This window comes from Typopeltis vanoorti, chromosome 8 (assembly GCF_054136105.1).
Source record: "Typopeltis vanoorti isolate ZY-2024b chromosome 8, IOZ_Tvanoo_1.0, whole genome shotgun sequence".
NCBI lineage: Eukaryota > Metazoa > Arthropoda > Arachnida > Uropygi > Thelyphonidae > Typopeltis > Typopeltis vanoorti.
Window position 1 is genome coordinate 116,169,749 of NC_143556.1, and position 19,828 is coordinate 116,189,576.

The following is a 19,828-nucleotide window of genomic DNA, read 5'->3' on the forward strand; positions in this document are numbered from 1 at the left end:
GGGACTGGAAAGAGGAGTGATTGTGGCAAATTACTAACTGATCAGCATATCATTTGTTGTACTGGAGAAGTTGGTCAAGAGCAAAATACAGAAATGGATAGATGGAAATGGGATACTATACTGGGGACAACATGGTATTGTGAAGGGTAGGTTGTGGTTCAGTAACTTACATTTTATAATACAATGACAGCTGAGTTGGATACAGGATACCATATGGAATTCTAATCAATAAACTGCAGCGCATAGGGATTATTATTATTATTATTTCGGACGACTCCAGGAGTCCTTAGACTCATCGAGGGAGGCCCTAAACATCATGTCCACACAACTATGCGATTACATTCTCACAGTATCTATCATACCTTGCCTTGAACTCGTTCACCGTCATAGCACCCACAACAGACTCTGGCAGCTTATTTAACTCATTTACCACTCTAAAAGTAAAGAACCCAGCTCTAACACCACTGCTAACCACACTCTTGCCCAGCTTCCATAGGTGTCCCCTAGTTCTCCCACCACCAGTCCTGATCTCAAAAATATCCTCTGAATTAATCCTATAGAATCCCTTTAGCAATTTGAATGTCTCAATCATATCTCCCCTTTTCCACCTATCAACTAGTTTCTGCAACCCACAAATCTTCAACCTGTTCTCATATGGTTCATTCCATAGACCTGTTATCATCTTAGTTACTCGCCTCTGGATCCTCTCCACCTCCTCCCCATCAAGAAGGAACCGAGGTGACCAAATCTGGACATAGTAGTCGAGATGAAGTCTTATCAAGGCTCGGTACAGAGGTACAATAACTTGCTTGTCTCTGCTTGTCAAGGTATTTTTCAACAACCAAGTGAGTTGATGAGCTGCTTTTGCAATGTGCCCCCTAAACTTCATCTCCCTATCCACCAACACTCCCAAGTCCCTGACCTCATCAATCTCTTGGAGTACAGTTCCACCAATGTGGTATACTGCTGCTAATCTTTTCACCCCAAAATGCATAACCTTACATTTTGTCACATTAAATTGACATCCATTCTCCTTAGTCCAGAACTCCAATCTATCTAAGTCATCCTGCAAGACTTTGACATCTTCTGCATTCACTATTTCCCTACCCAACTTTGCATCATCAGCGAACAAATGAATTGTTCCACTTAGATCCTTCCCTATATCGTTAATGAACAGATTAAACAGCAGTGGTCCAAGAATAGAACCCTGCAGCACACACCACTAGTCACAGGCCGTCTTTTGGACTCTACTCCTGAATAAACTACTCTTTGATATCTCTCCATCAACCAACCACCTATCCATCTCACCAACCCTATATCCATTCCCATATGTTGTAGTTTACGGATTAGTATTCCATGTGGTATCCTGTCAAACGCCTTTGCCAGGTCCAGCAGTATCACTGTAAACCCATTTCCCTTATCCAGTTCAGCTGTCACCTTGTTATAAAACTTGAGCAAGTTACTGAAGCATGATCTACCCTTCACAAAGCCATGCTGTCCGCTGTACAGTATCTCATTTTCATCAATCCATTCCTGTATTTTTCCCTTGACTACTTTCTCCAAGACCTTGACAATGACTCCTGATATGCTGATCGGTCGGTAATTTGCAACCGTAGTCTTGGATCTTCCTTTATGCAGTGAAACTATTTTCGCTTCTTTCCACATCTTCGTGACTAAACCAGACCTGAGACTCAGAACCACGTCCGTATGTACTTTCAAACAGTTCTTTCAGTATGCTTGCAGCATACTGAAAGAACTGTTTGGGATTCTCTTTTGCTTGCATAGCTAGTTTCCTTTCATAATCCGTTTTTGCTTTTTTTACCACAGTCGTTACCTTTCTGGCCTGCACTTTATACCGTTCGTGTGCCTGCAGGTCACCCCTTTCTTTAAATTCCCTCCACAGTTGTTTCTTTTTTTGCAGCTCAAGCTTAATGGTGTTATTCATCCATTTAACCCCTACTTGTTTTACTATTCGGACCCTAGGTATACAATCAGCCATAACCTCCTGTAAATGCTCCTTGACCACATAGGGATGGATATAGATTTGGTCAGGTGGTTAAGAGGGTGGTTGATGGAGAGATATCAGAGAGTAGTTTATTCAGGAGTAGAGTCCAGGAGAAGAACTCTAACTAGTGTGTGGCATAGGGCTCTATTCTTGGGCCACTACTGTTTAATTTGTACTTTAATGATAAGAGGAACTGTTCAGTTGTTTGCCTATAATGTAAGATTGGGTAAAGCAATAATTAATGAGTTGAATATACTGGCAATCCAGGCAAAGGAGAATGGGTGTCAGTTTAATCTGGCAAAGTGTAAGATTATACATTTTGGGGTGAAAAGATTACCAGCTGTATACCACATTGATGAAACTGTATTCCAGGAAATTGACAATGCCAGAGATTTGGGAGTTAAAGTTCAGAGGGCATATAGTAAAAGTGGCTACAGCAGCTTGTTGAATTACTTGGTTACGGAAAACTACAGTGTAACCTTGGTTGTCGAACTTAATTCGTTCCCGAAGGCTGTTCGGAAACCAAATTGTTCGAAAACTGAAACCATTTTCCCATAAGAATTAATGTAAAATGGATTAATCCGTTCCCGAACCCCAGATGATTATTTATTTAAACCTTTACAACAGTACTTCATGCATAAGATCGTATACAAACATAATGAAAATGCATAAAATCTTACATAAAAAGAATAAACAGAATAAATAGATAAAATAAAAATGAAAATTTAACTTCGCTTTAACTATACATATGGAGGAGAGTTGATAGTGTAAGTGGAAGGAGGCGAGTAAGGGGGGAGTCCCCTTCCATAAGCTGGTAATCTTTTCACCCCAAAACATCAGGTTACTGTCGTTCTGAGGTTTTTTCTCTTTCTCTTTTCTGCCTCTTGGCACCACTCGACTCTGCATGAGACAAACTGGGCCTCTCTCACTAAAAACCTGTCCAATGACATTTGTTTTTGTTTGCGTTTTAAAATGTTTCTGAAGTGAGACTTGGCACTGTCATTGATATGGTTTATGATGCGGTTTGCTACAGCTTTGTGAGGGTGATATCTTGCCACAAAACTCTGCACCTCACCCAATTTCGCACACATTTCTTTGATCAAAGAACTAGGAACATCCTCAATCCCTTGCTCTGTGTCTGAAGACATTTCCTCCACCTCCGTCTTTTGCTGCTCCGTGGTGAGCTCATTCCTGTGATCCTCCACTAACTCCTCCACATCAGCAATGTCAACTTCCAAGCCCATGCTTTTGCCCAGAGACACAATATCATCGACAAGAGTAACATGCTCAGCCTCAATGTCTCTGTCTGCTACATAGTCTGGCCACAATTTCCTCCAGGCTGAGTTCATCGTCCTGTAAGTCACTTGCGCCTAGGCTTTGTCAAGGATACTTAAGCAATGGAGGATGTTGAAGTGATTTTTCCAGAATTCTCTGAGTGTTAATTCTGTGTCAGAGGTCACTTCAAAACACTTTTGAAATAGTGCTTTGGTGTAGAGTTTCTTAAAATTCGAAATGACCTGCTGGTCCATGGGCTGAATTAGAGAAGTTGTGTTAGGGGGGTAGGAACTTCACTGTGATAAAAATCAGACTCCTCCACTAACTGGTCCTCCAAGCCTGGAGGGTGAGCATCACAAGAAGACATCTAATTGGCCAATTTTTTTCTTGAAGGTATTTTCTCACACTTGGGGCAAAGACTTCATTGATGCACTCAATAAACAACTGCCTGGTTGCCCAAGCCCTACTATTAGCCCTCCACATAACAGGCAATTTACTTTTCATCATGTTATTTTTTTTAAACACCCTCTAATTCTCAGAGTGGAACACAAGCAATAGCTTGACCTTGAAGTCCCCACTTGCGTTTCCACATAGCAAAAGAGCCTGTCCTTCATTGGCTTGTGTCCTGGCAATGCTTTTTCCTCCTGAGTGATGTAGGTCCTCTTTGGCAATTTTTTTCCAAAATAGGCCGGTTTTGTTTGGTTAGGCATGGGGCCTATTTTGGAAAAATAGGCCCCATGCCTAACCATACTATGTATGCTGCTTCTCCTCTTAAATTTCTCGAACCACCCTTTACTAGCTTTGAACACATCAGTATCAGCACTCATACCAAGGTTTTTCTTTAACAGGTCATTGTGTAATCGCCTTGCTTTTTCACAAATTACAGCCTCAGAAACACTATCACCAGCTAACTGTTTCTCATTTATCCAAATCAACAACAGTTTTTCCACTTCTTCAATCGTCTGTGATCTTTGTTTAGTAAGACCTTTCACTCCTCTTGCAACATCAGCTCTCTTGATCGCCTCTTTATTTTTGAGTATTGTACATATCATTGATTTTGCCATACCAAACTGCACAGCAAGATTCGAGACACGAACGCCATTTTCATGTTTGGATATGATTTCTTTTTTCATCTCTATCGTGGTTCTAACAACTTTTCTTTTCACTTTGCTGCTATCACTATTCTTCTGGGGCCCCCTTAATTAATAATAATTTATGAAACAAAATACAAAGAAAACTCACTGCAAATTCGAACAGGTGTCTGCACTGAACGAAGGCTGCTGCATAACTGACACTTCCCACCTTACAGCTCAGCACGTGATTGCCGTTTGCCTGTTCAGGAACAGAAATTCTGTTCGGAAACCGAATTGTTCGAGAACAGAGGTTCCACTGTACTTTGATGAGTAGAGACAAGCAGGTTATTATTCCTCTTTATCGAGCCTCGACTACTGCATGCAGATCTGGTCGCTGGGGTTTCTTGGTGATGAAGAGGTGGAGGGGACTCAGAGGCGAGTGACCAAGATGGTAAAAGGTCTATGGAATGAACCCTATGTGGAAAAGGGATGATGTGATTGAGACATATAAATTAGTGAAGGGTCTTTACATAATTAACACAGAGGAAAATTTTCAAAACAGGTCTGTGATGGAGAACTAGGGGCCATGTGTAGTTAGCAAGGGTGTTAGAACGAGATTTTTGCTTGGAGAGTGGTGAATGATGGAATAGATTGCCAGAGTCTGTTGCAGGTCATGACTGTGAATGAATTCAAAGCAAGTATTTGCACAGTATGACAGATACTGCAAATGTTGGATATTTGATGCTTGATGTTTAGGGCCTCCCTCGATAAGTCTAAGGACTCCATGGAGTAGCCTGTAATAATAATAATAAACTATTAGAAGAAAGATGGTTACAGGTTTGATTCTGGTTGCTGACTGAAGAACTTTTTCTAGACCATATTTTCTGACAGAAAATATGGTCTAGAAAAAGTCACAAGTTTCTGTCATAAATTAGACCATCCTTAGTTGCAGACAAGAAGGTTTTCCCAGCCAGAAACTCAGGGTTTAAACCCATAACTCAGAGAAAAAAATCAATTAGAGAAGCCACCCTACCTCCAGGGGACATACATTTGGAGGCCTGGCCCTCCAGGTTGGGGTTTGGACGTAGGGCTAACAACCCAACCCTGTGCAAAGAAGATAATAACCGGCTGGTTTTAAGGAAACGACCTGGCAAGCGATGCAAGGATTTGAGACTTGGAAGCTGGAATGTCTTTCTTTATACTGAATTAAGTCCCTGCAGTTGTTGATGCAACAACTTGCCAAGTATAGGATTGATGTAACTGTGATTCAAGAAATTAGATGGACAAGGCAGGGTTCTTTAGAAAAAAGAAATTATATACTATTTTCTAGCTGCCATACAAAAAAGCATGTTGAAGGAACTGGATTCAATGTGAATAAAAAGATTAGACATCTTGTAATGGATTTTAAAGCCCAGTCACCCAGACTATGTAAAATTAGAATTGAAGGAAAGTTCTTTAATTATAGTATTATTTGTGAGTATGCACCAACTGAAGAGAAGGATGATGATGAAAAAGAAATATTTTATGAAGACTTGGATAGACTTTTTGGCAGCTACCCAGCTAGTGATATTAAGATAGTTATCAGAGGACTGAATGCCAAACTGGGAAAAGAGGTGGCGGAATTTCAGCCAGTTGTTGGCAAATACAGCCTATGAAGTTACCAACAATAATGGAGCAAGACTTGTAGATTATGCTACTTCACACAATATGGTAATTGGCAGCACCTTTTTTCCAGCATAAAAACATTCATAAAGCAACTTGAAAGTCACCAGATGGAAACACTCAAAACCAAAATTGATCACATTTTAATTGACCTGTTAGATGTAAGAACTTGTAGCGGAGAGAACATTGACTCTGATCATTACTTATTTGTAGCCAAAATACATGAAAAGATTTCTCGTGGCAAAAAAGAAGGCAGTGTGTTTGGAAAAATTTGACTGTGAAAAATTAAAAGATGAGATATACATAAATGAGTATATGACCTTACTTGAAAAATCATTGTCTGAAACTACAGATGTTAGTTCTTTGGAAGAATTTTGGTCTGCACTGAAAACAAATATACTTAAAGTAGCAAGTTTTATCTTGGATGAATTTAAAAAAAAAAAAAGAATAAAGACTGGTTTGATCAAGAATGTGCCATAGCCAAAAATAAAAAGAATGAAGCATATTAAAAAGATGCTTCAAAGAAACACAAGAATTGCATCTGATGAATATTGTACAGCTAGAAAAGAAGTTCCATGGCTCAAAAAAAGGCTACAAGAGCGGAGTTTTTTTTTTTTTAATTTTGAATATCTTAAAGGGGGTTAACAAATGTAGAGCATTCTATCAAAAAATCAATTCCCATTGAAGAGACTTTAAACCTAGTTTAACTATGTATAGGTAAAAGTGATGAAATTATTAGTGATAAACAACCTATACTTAGTCGATGGATAGAACATTTTGATGACCTATTGAATGAAGAAGCACAAGAGTTAGATTTTATTATACTTAACATGGATAAAGAACCTAATGAACAGCCACCATCTGTAGATGAAGTAAAGGTAGCCATCAAAAAACTCAAAAACAACAAAGTGCCTGGACTTGATGCTATAACATCAGAACTGCTAAAAAGCTATGGACTACGTAAAAAGATATGTTAATTGATAGTTAAAATTTGGGATACTGGAACACAAGCATTATCTGTCTAATACTAAGGAAAGGAGATCTCATGACTTTTTCTAACTACAGAGGTATTAGTCTCCTCTGCACATCATATAATTTTTCAAATACACTTTTTGAAAGGCTATTGCTAAATGTTGATCAACAAATTGGGGATTACCAATGTTGCTTTCATTGGTAAAATCTATAGTTGATCAAATATTTAGTAGACATACTTGAAAAGACTATTGATACTCATAATTTATTTGTAGACATCAGAGCCACCTCTGACAACATTAATAGGAATAAGCTACTCGAAGCAATGTAGGAATTTTGTATTCCTCCAAAACTCATTAGGTTAATTAAGGCTACAATAGAGAAAACAGTATCCAAAATTCAAATACGAGGCAATCTTTCAAATGCATTTTGCATAAAAAATGGATTTTGTTAAGGAGACTCCTTATCATGTTTATTATTTAATATCTCTTTAGAAAAAGTCATAAGAGACCCAGGAATTAATACAGAAGGAAACATCTATAAATCTGTACAAATCTTTGCTTATGCAGATGATATTGATTTAGATGCAAGGACAATCAATGCTCTTAAGGAAGCAATTCTTGTCCTTGAGGCTGCTGCAAAAAATATGCATCTGAAAATAAATCAAGATAAAACTAAATATATGCATTGCCCCAGAAACAAATACCAAAATACAATCTGCCCTCTATTGAAATAGGATCATATACATTTGAAAGTGTCTAAAGCTTTATCTAAAGCTTTGGGATCTGAATTGAACTGCCAAAATAAAGTTTCACCAGAAGTACAGTAAAGAATTATTGCTGCTAGTAAATTCCTATGGTCTTAGGAAAACAATGAAATCACAGTTTATATCCAGAAATAATAAATTCCTGCTCTATAAAACTCTGATTAGCCCTGAGTTTAAATATGGTTCGGAAACCTGGACATTGACAAAGAACAAGGAAAAGCAAATTGCTGTTTTTGAAAGAAAAATACTCAGGAACCTTGGTGGTATTAAGGAAAATGATCAGTGGAGAAGACGCTTCAAACTTTGAACTACATAGATATTTTAAAGAACCACCCATAATCAAATTTCTTAAAATTAATGATTTCACTGGTCTGCACATCTCATAAGAATGAATGATAACAATCCTATAAAAAAAATTATTTCTTGCAAAACTCCAAGGAAGGCAAAAACAAGGAAGACCAAGATGTCATTGAAAAGGATTTTCAAGTCATGAGAAAAACTGGCATGCCAAAGCCAGAAATAAAGGCAGCTGGCAAAATCTTCAGAGGAAGGCCTATCATCATCATTGGCTGTAGAGCCAATGATGATGATGAGTCAAAGAGTCATAGTACTTGAACTATGACTACCATCTTATCATAGTACTACATCTGTACTGATGGTAGGCAGGCAGTTTGGTGGGTGACCATGAAGCAATGAACTCAGCTTGCCTTGTAAACACAACTCAAGGTTCTAGAGGTGGTCATGGTGTAGGCATCTCCTGTTGGTATGGAACGGATATCCTGATATTGCTGGAAGGCCAGAAGTCAGGTGTCCTTCCTCCAATATCTGAACATTGTTACTGATAAGGTCCATCCTGTAATGTTGACTCTTTATCCAGCAGGTGATGGTAGTTTCATGGATGACAATAATAGTATAGGGTGCACAAAAATTGTTCAGCAGTGGTTCAAGTGAGCTTGACAATGACTTCCACCATCTTCCCTGACTACCACAAAGCACCAGTATCTCAACCCCACTGAGAATGTATGGGACATGTTAGAAAAACAGATCCAAGAGCAAAGTCATATTCCATCTAATCTGAGCTAGTTACAGGACTGTATGGTATGTTCAAATATGTGCCAAACCACACATGTGCAGTAATTCGAACTAAAGGAAATCCAACACAGTATTAAATAAAAGTATCTAATTTGGTGGTCGGTATTTATAGGTAACTCACTTCCAGATTAAAAAAAAAAAAACTCATAAAAGATTCTTCACATTTTACAGGGAATTCAAGCCCTTTAAAACCACAATGCACTATCAATCAGACTGAAGTATTTTATATGGCAAACGTTTTTCATCTCCTAGTGAAGACTACCACTTTGCTTACTGGAGATCTGAAGTAGTTTGAAAATTTACCATTCAAGATTTCTTGAGTAGGATTTCCACATCATCTAACCCTTAATGAATCCACAATACTAAACACATGCTAGAGGTTTCTCATTGTGGACAAATGACAAAAATCATTACCTAGTCTAGCCATAAATACTGTTACAACTTGAACAGTGCATAAACCTTTAATCTATCAGTAAATCATTTACAGCTTTCAGCACATACAAAACATGTATAACCACATGTATAACATGCATATAGCACCACAGTGTTTGAAATGTCTCCGTTTTTGCCTTCATGCATGCCTGAAGTCTCTGAGGCCACATATTGATGGTGGAATGCACAATATCCAACGGAAATGCTGCCACTGCTTGTTCCAAATCCATCTTTAGGCAAGTGATGCTGGCATGTCGTTTCCTGCAGGCTATTCTCTCTCTCTCTCTCATGCTTTGACCACAAGTTGAAACCCAAAGGTTTCGGATTGGGACCTCCAGATGGAAATCCCAATCTGAATCCGTTGTGTGGTCCTCGCCTTTTGCACAGGGATGAGTCCTGTTAGAGAGTTCACTGCCTGCCTTGAAACAAGGTATGGTTCAGGCGTCAAACCATAGGTTCCTGTAAGATGTCATATTACAATTTGGCAAAGGTTTTGACCCCTTTCTCAAAGAAATGTAACTTGAATATCCCCTGATATGTTGCCTACCACCAAACCATCACTGACAGGGAATGATGACCTCTCTGAATCCTAGGAGCTATAGTATATGTTGTGTGACCATCTGGCACATATAACTGATCGTTTTGGTGGTTAAATGACTCTTCAATGGTGAAAAATCTTCATCCGGAAGGGGATATTTCTGTGTTTGTTTGCATATCGCTGGAGAAATGTCTTTGATTTTATCACCTTCTGTAGCATAAGTTGTGGTGTTAGGAAGTGTCCAGTAGAACAATAATAGGCACTCACCCTCAGGTCATCAGTTAGTACATGACATCATTCTCTGCAAAATGTTCATCTCTCATGACATCACTTTCTGGATTCTTACAGGATTACAGCAGAGGTGTACCCTCGAAAACTGTTGTGTCCTAATGCAGCATGGTTGACCTTCTTTAGCAGTCAGATACATTCTCTGCATCATTATAATGGTTAGTAGTTCAATACACAAACATTCTAAATCCTGAGCATTTTTAGAGTGTTGAAAATAAGTGGCTGTATTTCAACCTCATGAAGTGCTATTAGTTACATAATTCTTATAATCTCCCCACTGCATGTTAACCTGTACAGCTAGACAACTCTCTTTCTCTCTCTACTGAGAAGCATGTGAATGTTGGTTGCACACAGCACTACTAATGAAAACTAGGCTCACACATTTCTGTGGGTAGTGCAGGGGTGTGAGCAAGTTATACACAGAATATTAAGACAGTATATTTTGATATATCTAATATATATATATATATTAGCTTCATCAACAATTTTGCACCGCATTAATATGTTATTTGTAAGATCTACAATGTAGTCAAGTGTCATGTTTCAGTCTTCTAAAGCAATGTTAATTGCATCAATCTATCAATTCATCTAGATCAGGGTTTCCCAAACTGAGTTGTACCTCCCTTGGGGAATACAAAAAGAGTCCAAGGAAGGCACAAAGGACCTTTTAGCTGTACATTGTTACAATAAATATACCTTTGCAAAATCTCTAGTTTCAAGTGAATAATATGATTTTATAAAATGAATTAGAGAATTATATACTTATTTATAATTGTTTAGGATATATAATTATTTTTGTTTCATTTAAATTTTTTTTTTTATATCTTTATTAAAAATAAAGTTTGTTGTATTGTTTTCATTGTTCATTTTGGTGTTTGGATTTTAGGGGATGTGTGTGTACATTAAGATTACACCAAAGAAAGGTGTGATAGCAAAAAAATTTTGGGAATTGCTAATCTAGATCTTCATCTTACTCTAGTTTTTTTTTTTTTCCTGCCATTAATTGAATACTTGTTTCCAATGCTTCTTTTCTGTAAAAAAAGGTGCCGGTACTCACCATGAAGATGTTATTACAGCAACTTCCATACTTTTAACATATCCTCCGATATACCCTCATCGTCTCGCTTTATTGGCACGCTTTGTGCGCTGCACTCTCCTCTCCTTATGATCATAAATCTTTTTTCTTAATGACATTAACTGTTGTTTGCGATTCTCCAAAATGACTGATTTTACCATTTGCCCACTCTGCTGAAATTTTCATTCCCATGTGTTTATCGATGACAAGACTTCCGATATCACGACACACTTTACAGCCCAACATTTTATTCCTGACATATAGCCACTCGTTTCTCTCACAGAAGTCATTTTTCTGCAAAGCATCCAACATTCGGGCCAATCATTATCAGAATCTGCTTCCTTTTGACCACGTGTATCTTCTTCGGTCTTGGTTTCGTGATCCTCTTCACCAAGCATATTTTTGGTGCTAGTTTTCTGTTTTATACAATCACAAGTAGATTCAACAATTTCTGCTTCTTCAGCCTTCCTTTTTTTACTCATTGGCATAAAGTAACTACTTATTTTACTTATTTTGAACAATGATTGCACTGATTTAACTTAGATTATTTCAAAACTCACGTGAACACCTGCCTGTTGCAGAGTGAACATAGAACTGATAAACTGATATTGGAAGCAATCGGAAGTGAACACAACTTCCTGTTGCCTACCAACTTATGAAACAGGAAAGCAGGGTACCAACTTATGAGTAATCAAAACTGAAAATTCAATTCGTAAACACAGTACCATCTACCGGAATATTTATAATATATTTTGCTGTCAATAAATTGCAAATTTTTAAAAACTTAAGAAAAAAGGTGCCGGTACTGCATACCGTTGCATAGCGCCAGGAAAAAAGCACTGCTTGTTTCCATTTTTTTCCATCAATTTCTTGGTTAAAGGATTAACCAAGAAATTGATTAATTTGGGCTACTTCTATATAGAGGCTAATGACTTCACATCAATTGCCTTAGTATCCCATAATGAGGAGCACACATATTTTCGGTGTGTATAATGCATATATTATAGGAAGGGCCATTACCCAGATAATTCACATGCAAACCTTCTTGTCATCTTTAATTTATATTAAAGGTAATGAAAAACCTTCAACATCTATCTCTGATCCAGAGTAATTTAACAATAAGGTGATACACCTTTTCACTACTTGTGAAAAACTCCACCATCCTTTTTTGGGTTAGGCTCCAAGTGATGAAACCTTAATCAAGCTCTTCTGTGTCTGTTTCTATACCATGGGATTATTTAATTTTCAGTTTTATGACTAAAATATTTCTCTTATAATCAAATGCAGAGGTTTTAATTTCCCCACCATTGAGATAATGGTTACCAATTCCTTCAAGGGTGCAAACTCTAGGCATTGAAATTCCAAGATGTGAAGAAGCGAGACAGGTGACTAAGGTTTTAAAAGAGAGGGAAATATTTAATTGTAGTTAAAGATGTGGAAACAAGGGATAAAGTATTATAGGGTTTTACATTTGAAGGTAGTACAGTAATTCCTGTAATGGTGGGAAGCCAGATTAAAACAGTAAAATTCAAGAGATTTGCAATGGAATATATAGAGACTAGTATTGAAATGCTTATCTAGATATTCTTGAAATGGAGTAAAATCAGTAACTTATGAAAGGGTATATCAGGTGAAGATCCAAATTGGTTTTCTGGTGAGGTCACCTTCACAATGGATATGAGAACCAAATACCAAATTTGTGCACTGAAGTTATGGTGAACTATCTCAGAGTACAAAGGCAATGCCTGTGCTGTGGTTTGTACGGTTACTTGGGTGGTAACTACCCCAAAGCTAAACGTTTAGACTGTATGGAGATCGGACATATTGCTAATCAGTGTCTCAAACCTTGACAGAAATACAAAAGTTTTGAATTAAAAGCACACAGGTATGGAGCTCCAAACTGAGCAGTAGAATTTAATCTGTTTCTGGTATATGATCTACTCAACTTAGTTAATACAAAAAAGCACCCAATGGCAGTGCTATCAGTAGACCTTACTCAAGCATTTGATCATGTCCATTACTCTTTGCATCGGTTCCTGAACCTTTCTTGCAGGAAGTCAATAATGCACATGCTGTGCGAGGAATAAAAGTTCCTTCAACTATGAAGGAAAATAAAGTATTAGCATATGCCAATGATGTTGTAAGTACTTTGATGAATAATAATTCCATATACATCTTTTTTGGTAGTTTGGAAAAATTCAGCAAGATCAGTGAATTAACTGCTAATGCAGACAAGACAAAATTAAAAGTGTTTTTGGAAAGCGGGTTCTTGGAAGCATTGCTTTAGGACTAACCCTATATTTGGAATTCCCTACTCCATTTACTTGATATTACCACTTCAAAAACTTATATACAAAAACATTGAAACTCTTTTGAAAAATTGGGCCACTTTTCTTTTCTTTTAAAACCCTAATCTTTCCTGCTAAGAAGTTAAAAAGGAATTTCTTAAACTAACAAAGGAGCTTGGACTTCCAGTCTTCTATTCTGCTATTTAAGCAATACAGCTACGGATAAAATGTTGTAGACCACATGTCCAGACCTTCTCCGGTGCTATCTGGGTTTTCTTCTTCCCCTGTTTGGAGTAAATGATTATAAATGTCCAAAAGCTGAGATATTCCTGAATACTATAACATTCTGTGCTTAACTCTAAGATTGTTACAACATTCTTTCCATTAATAAAAGTGAAATTTGGTATAAAGAAATCTTTAACCTCTTTTCCCACGAACTTCCATATTTGGGTACTGACAACAAATCTGTTTCATAACTTGCTTACGTTCCAAAGATACTCTAACGAGGGGGATCTTGCTTGGTGAATTGCATTCAGGGATGAGTGGAAAACAATCCCAAGTAGAGAAAGCCAACTCAAAGTAGTTAACCCTGATAAGGCTAACCATCTGGGTATCAGTCATCATTGTGCTTTAGTTTTGGTTGGTCTTTTTGTTGTCTGCATGAGACTGATGAAAAAGGAAAAAATTATAGCCTTTGGCTATATGGTGATATAAAAGTGCTGAGTTCTCTCTCTCCCTCACATGCACATACACTACCCATCTCTTTTCTCTTTCTCCTGATACTAACATCTCTTGCACCTCTATACTAACTACTCTAAGCCTACAATGAACACCCCTTAATTTTTCCCCTCAATAAAAGGTTGAAGCCAGTCTGGATAGTGGCTCTTCCTATAATGGATAGCAATATAAACACCTGCATACATGTATTCTTTGCATTATGGGATAAGGCAATTGATGTGAAGTCATTAGCTGCTGTATACAAGCAGCTCAGTCATAAAGATACTTAATGTGCAAACCTTGTTTGATTACATTTGGTTAAAGGATTACACCAAGAATATAATTTCTTGGCATATTTTTATAGTAAAATCAAGTGAAAAAACCTTCAACTTTTATTTTTAACCCAACTTTTGGATCCATAGATGATAATCAGTTTTAAAGCACCATCTTATACATGGCTATTTTGGCTAAATCCTCTCTAATCTTATATATACAATTATTCAACTGACTCCACAACCATATGAATTTTGCTTATTTCTATAATAATAATAATAAAATTGAACATGTGAAGTTTAATTGAAAATAAAATCAGTGATATCATCTTTTCCTTAGGACACTGAAATATTTAAATATGTATAAATCATGAACTTGTAAAATCTTACCTTGGAACAGGTGTACCTTGCCTATTCTCAACCTTACCAAAACTAGTATGTGCTTCAACCTGAGAACCATGACCAAATAAAGTAGGACCAAACAAAACACTATAGCATGGAACATGACAATATGGTACTCCTTTATGCTATTAAAAAGAATTGGGATATATATATATATATATAAAACCAGGTTTATATTTAAAATAGCTTGGTGTCTTTAACATATATAATGAAATATTTAAATGATTTACAGAGTTCAAAAAATGCATTCCAAACAAACTAAAAACAATTTTAAAAAATGCAAAGAGTTGAGACCTTTTCTTTCACCAAGTTTGTTGACAATTTCATGTGTAATACTACAATTGTAATAAGGCAAAACAAAACCATCATCATCATCATCAAATTCCTGCCATGTACCCTCAAGGGGTGTACAGGATATGACAGTACTACATGAAAAAATTACATCATTACTAACTTCCTATCTACAATTTTCCTCCAAATCAGTCTGTTACTTGTCAAGACTCCAACATTATCAGATCTTATATTTCTATCGTCTAAGGCACTTTGTACCGTATCAATCCACCTATATCTTGGTCTTCCTCTGGGTCGTTTTCCTGCCAACCTGGCAGAGAACACTTGTTTTGCTAATCTTTCCTCTCCCATTCTATTTAAGTGACCATACCATCTGAGATTAGCTCTGCTAACGCATTCCTGGATGCTGACAATGTCAAGTTCTTTCCTAATATCCTCATTTTTAATATGATATTGCCATTGATGCCATCTGTTCACGCCTCTAATCTTTCTCAGGACTCTCATATCTGCGGTCTCTAGTCTTTGGTCAAGTATTTTACTTCTGACCCAGCTCTCAGATCCATAAGTTAAAATTGGTTTGAACACAGTCTTGTATACAGCTAATTTAGTGTTCCGACTAATTTCTTTCTTATTCCATATGAATTTATTCAATTGACTTCCCACGATACCAGCTTTGCTGATTCTGTTGTCTATTTCTATATTTAGTTTACCATCTTCAGTAAAAATTGTGCCTAAGTAGCTGAAATGTTTTACTTGTTCCACAGGTTCTCCATTCAAAACCATGTTCTATAAATACAAGCCAAGTTAGAAAAACATTCTACTTACTATAGCAGTATTACATATGACACTGAAACAAAACAGAAAATTATTTATCCTTATTAGGACTAATCCAGACACACTTTATTTTGTAGTGTGCTATACTAGAAAGTAACTATGGTTACTGAAAATAAAAAATGACAGGCTAACAGTATGGAATTTAGCAGAAACTGTTTTCATATAAGAGATGTCAAAATCAAAAGTACCTTTCAAACCAATGTAGACACCAATTATACTCTCTAGATCAGTGGTTCCCAAAGTGGCTGGAACAATCTGAGGGGGGGGGGGGGGGGGCGGTAGTGGAATCATGAGCAAAAGGGAGCACTGAATTGAAGTAAGAGGACAGTGAAAACATCTATTTACACCCACACATAGACCTACACTTTTTTTTTTTTTTTTTTTTTACAGTGTAGGCCAGTGGTCGCCAAAGAGGTCGATATGACATTGTTAGGGGTCGATTTGGGGTTGACAGAAAAATAAGACATCATTGTATGGGTAATATTTAATTCGGTTAACTTGGATTACCTCCATGACAAAAGACATGGAGGTAATGACAACGCAATTAAGAGTGAATCATGGGATCAGTACCTCCATCTTACAGGTCCATGAATAGGACCTGTAAGAGAGTAAGGTCATGAAAATAGTTACGGAGGCCAATCAAGTAGGCCAAAATGACTATTTTCCAATAAACGGATGCTCGTGGTTCTTATTTACTGATACAAGTATTCGATTCCAGTCTCATTTTTGTGCATTGACATACAAGTGAGCGTTAATGTTCTAAAATTCATCAACATACATATTATAATTCAATCGTTATTCATTCATGAACTAAACTCTCTATGTTGAAGAGTTGAGCAGCGCTGGTAGTAATACCAGTGATATTATTAGTGATAGTAATAGTAGTAGTAATAGTAATATAATAATATATACTATATTATACATACAATAAACACTGTAACTATAAAATAAACAATCTAAAAACTCACATAAGCGTCTTTTTTTGCTTGTCCTATTATAATTACGTAATAGTAAAATATAGGGGGTCAATAAAAAGTCAAGAAACTCTTGAAGGGGTTAGTAGGCAAATAACTTTGGCGACCCCTGGTGTAGGCATTCAGAAGCGAAATCCTATGGAATAGGTTGGTTACTCCTTATTCTTGGAGGTACAACAGTGGTCTTCATCCGACGACAACCGAGATTTTGGAGCACTTTTGCAGTCACGTTCCTTGGTCCATCTTTTAATATAATTTAATAATGCAATAACATCAACTATTATTTTCAGAGGATGTATATTCGTTAAAAATAATTTCAAAAATGGGTTCAAGAACACGTAAAATTGCAGATGAAGGAAGAAGGTTTAATGATGAATGGAACAGGAAGTACTTCTTTATTGAAAACAGGGGTAAGCCCGTTTATCTTACTTGTCATAAAAGTGTCGCTGTTATGAAAGAATATAATATCAGATGTCATTACGAGAATGAACATGAAAGCTATGAAAGGTAATACACAGATTCGAACCATGAACTTGGAAAAAATCAAATTAATAAAATAAATAATAAAGTAACACGTCAAAACCACAGTGAAATCTTTAATTAGTAAAAAGACAGATATTTGTATTTAAATTAGGTCGGTGTAAGATAGTTTCACAACTTTCTTTGAATAAGCATTCATATTTGAATCTGCATCTATGGAGGAGAACTGCTTTATCCCACTGGACACTATGAGTAGAGTCAATACTGTGCTGCGCCAGACCAAATTTCAGAGGTTTGTTATAATCAATATAATATTGATGTTCTTTTATTCTTTTTTCCAAAGAATGGCCAGTTTGTCCAAAATAAGAGACATCGCATTCGCAAGGTATTTGGTAAATGCCAGCCAAAGATAGAGAAGACAGTTTATCCTTTGTAGAAGGTAATAAAGAAGAAATTTTGTTGATAGGAATATATGTTGGAATCAGTTGATACTTTTTCAGAATTCTACCTATAGGTTCTGAGATTCCTGGAATGTACAGAATAGGAACTCTGTGGACTGTTGAAGAAACTGTAGGTGTTGGAACATAAGGGTCAAGTGTCTGTTGGATTTGATTGGAGTTGTAATCATTTGATTCCATTAACTTTTTAATGATGGAAAGTTTTTGTTGTAAGATTATTGGGGAAGAGCAAACTTTATATGCTCTATGAATTAGAGATTTAAGTTACTTAAGTATAAAGAGCTAATAAGCTTCATTTCGGCAATGAAAACATTACTTAATTTAAGGGGATATTAAATCCCGCATAGTTTTAAAACCGAATAAGAAACTCAAAGATCGGAATCAGAGAGTTTCTTGCCGATTATAGTAAACTATAAAGTATCGGCGACACTAGCGTTAGCCAATGCAAGTGATCCTAGTACGTAGTACAGTACCGGGCAACTCGTGGCAGCAGTGGAGGAAGTTCAGATCGCTATTCTTAGGTATTTTCCATAATGTAAAAACACATTTCCTAGGAAATGTATGCTGTTATTACATTATGGATGGAGGTCACTACCCAGACCAGTTTCAGCCTTTTTTGAGGCTTCATCAGTGAGTAGCTAGACCTAATACCAAAGTGTATAGCAAAAAGAACTTATGTACTCTGCGAACGAGTTTTCAAAACAGGTGCAACCATTAAGTTACTTAAGTATAAAGAGCTAATAAGCTTCATTTCGGCAATGAAATGTGTTTTTACATTATGGAAAATACCTAAGAATAGCGATCTGAACTTCCTCCACTCCTGCCACGAGTTGCCCGGTACTGTACTACGTACTAGGATCACTTGCATTGGCTAACGCTAGTGTCGCCGATAATTTATAGTTTACTATAATCGGCAAGAAACTCTCTGATTGCGATCTTTGAGTTTCTTATTCGGTTTTAAAACTATGCGGGATTTAATATCCCCTTAATTTAAGTAGAGATTTAAGAATGCCAACTTTTTGAGACATGTGGTGCGCAGACTTTTTGTGAATGTATCTGCCAGTAAAAGTGGGTTTTCGAAAGACGCTTGTAGATAAGGTACCAGAAGACATTCTAGTAAGGAGGATGTCCAAAAATGGTAAAGTACCAGAGTTTTCTTTTTCCATAGTGAATTGGATGCATGGGTGGTTATTTATCCATTGAAGAAAAGTGGAAAGTTTATCTTCAGTGTGTGGCCAAACAGCAAAAACGTCATCGACGTAACGGTACCGAAGAGATGGTTGAGAATATAGTATCTTCGAATTGTTTAAAAAGTAGTAGTTTGCCAAAGGTGGAGACAGAGGGCTACCCATGGCAGTACGTTCAATTTGTTTGTAGATTTTGTTTTTCCAACTGAAATAACCTGAGAGTGTATGACATATTCGAATATCCTTGTGATATCTGGAGGGTAAACTTCATATAATGAATTGACTGTGTCGGTTAATGGGATAATGGTGAACAGAGAAATGATGTCAAAACTGACTAATATTTCAGAATCTGTAATTTTTATATCCTTGATTTTTTCAAGAAAATCTGTTGAGATTTTTATATAGGATCTGGAATGACCAGTAAGAGCACTTAAGGAACGTGATAATACTTTTGCAATCCAATAAGTTGCAATTTACGACCTATCGTAAATTGCATTGGAGAGTCAAAGTAATTTGTGATAGGTCGTACAAGACAGCCTTCTTTATGGATTTTTGGGAGTCCATAAAGATGAGTTCTTCCAAAGTAGGTGCGTATTTTATCCATGTAGTTCGGATCCCAACTTATAACCTCATCAAGAAATTTATTTGGCTGTTTAATTTGCGAATTAGTAGGATTACGTGTGATTTCTTGGTAGATCGTGGTGTCTTCTAATAGGCTGGATACTTTTGTGTCATAGTCAGTCTTAT

At 36.7% G+C, this 19,828-nt stretch overlaps 1 protein-coding gene across 2 annotated transcripts in view; it reads right to left on the bottom strand.

Moving 5' to 3' along the window:
• The window catches only part of Rassf (Ras association family member), a 246,698-nt gene that overhangs the window by 155,158 nt on the left and 71,712 nt on the right, over positions 1 to 19,828 (bottom strand). For both annotated transcript variants that reach the window (XM_090396283.1, XM_090396284.1), the window contains exon 3: positions 14,846 to 14,982. In XM_090396283.1, the coding sequence (XP_090252409.1) occupies positions 14,846 to 14,982 (137 nt within the window). The remainder of the gene's footprint in view (positions 1 to 14,845; positions 14,983 to 19,828) is intronic.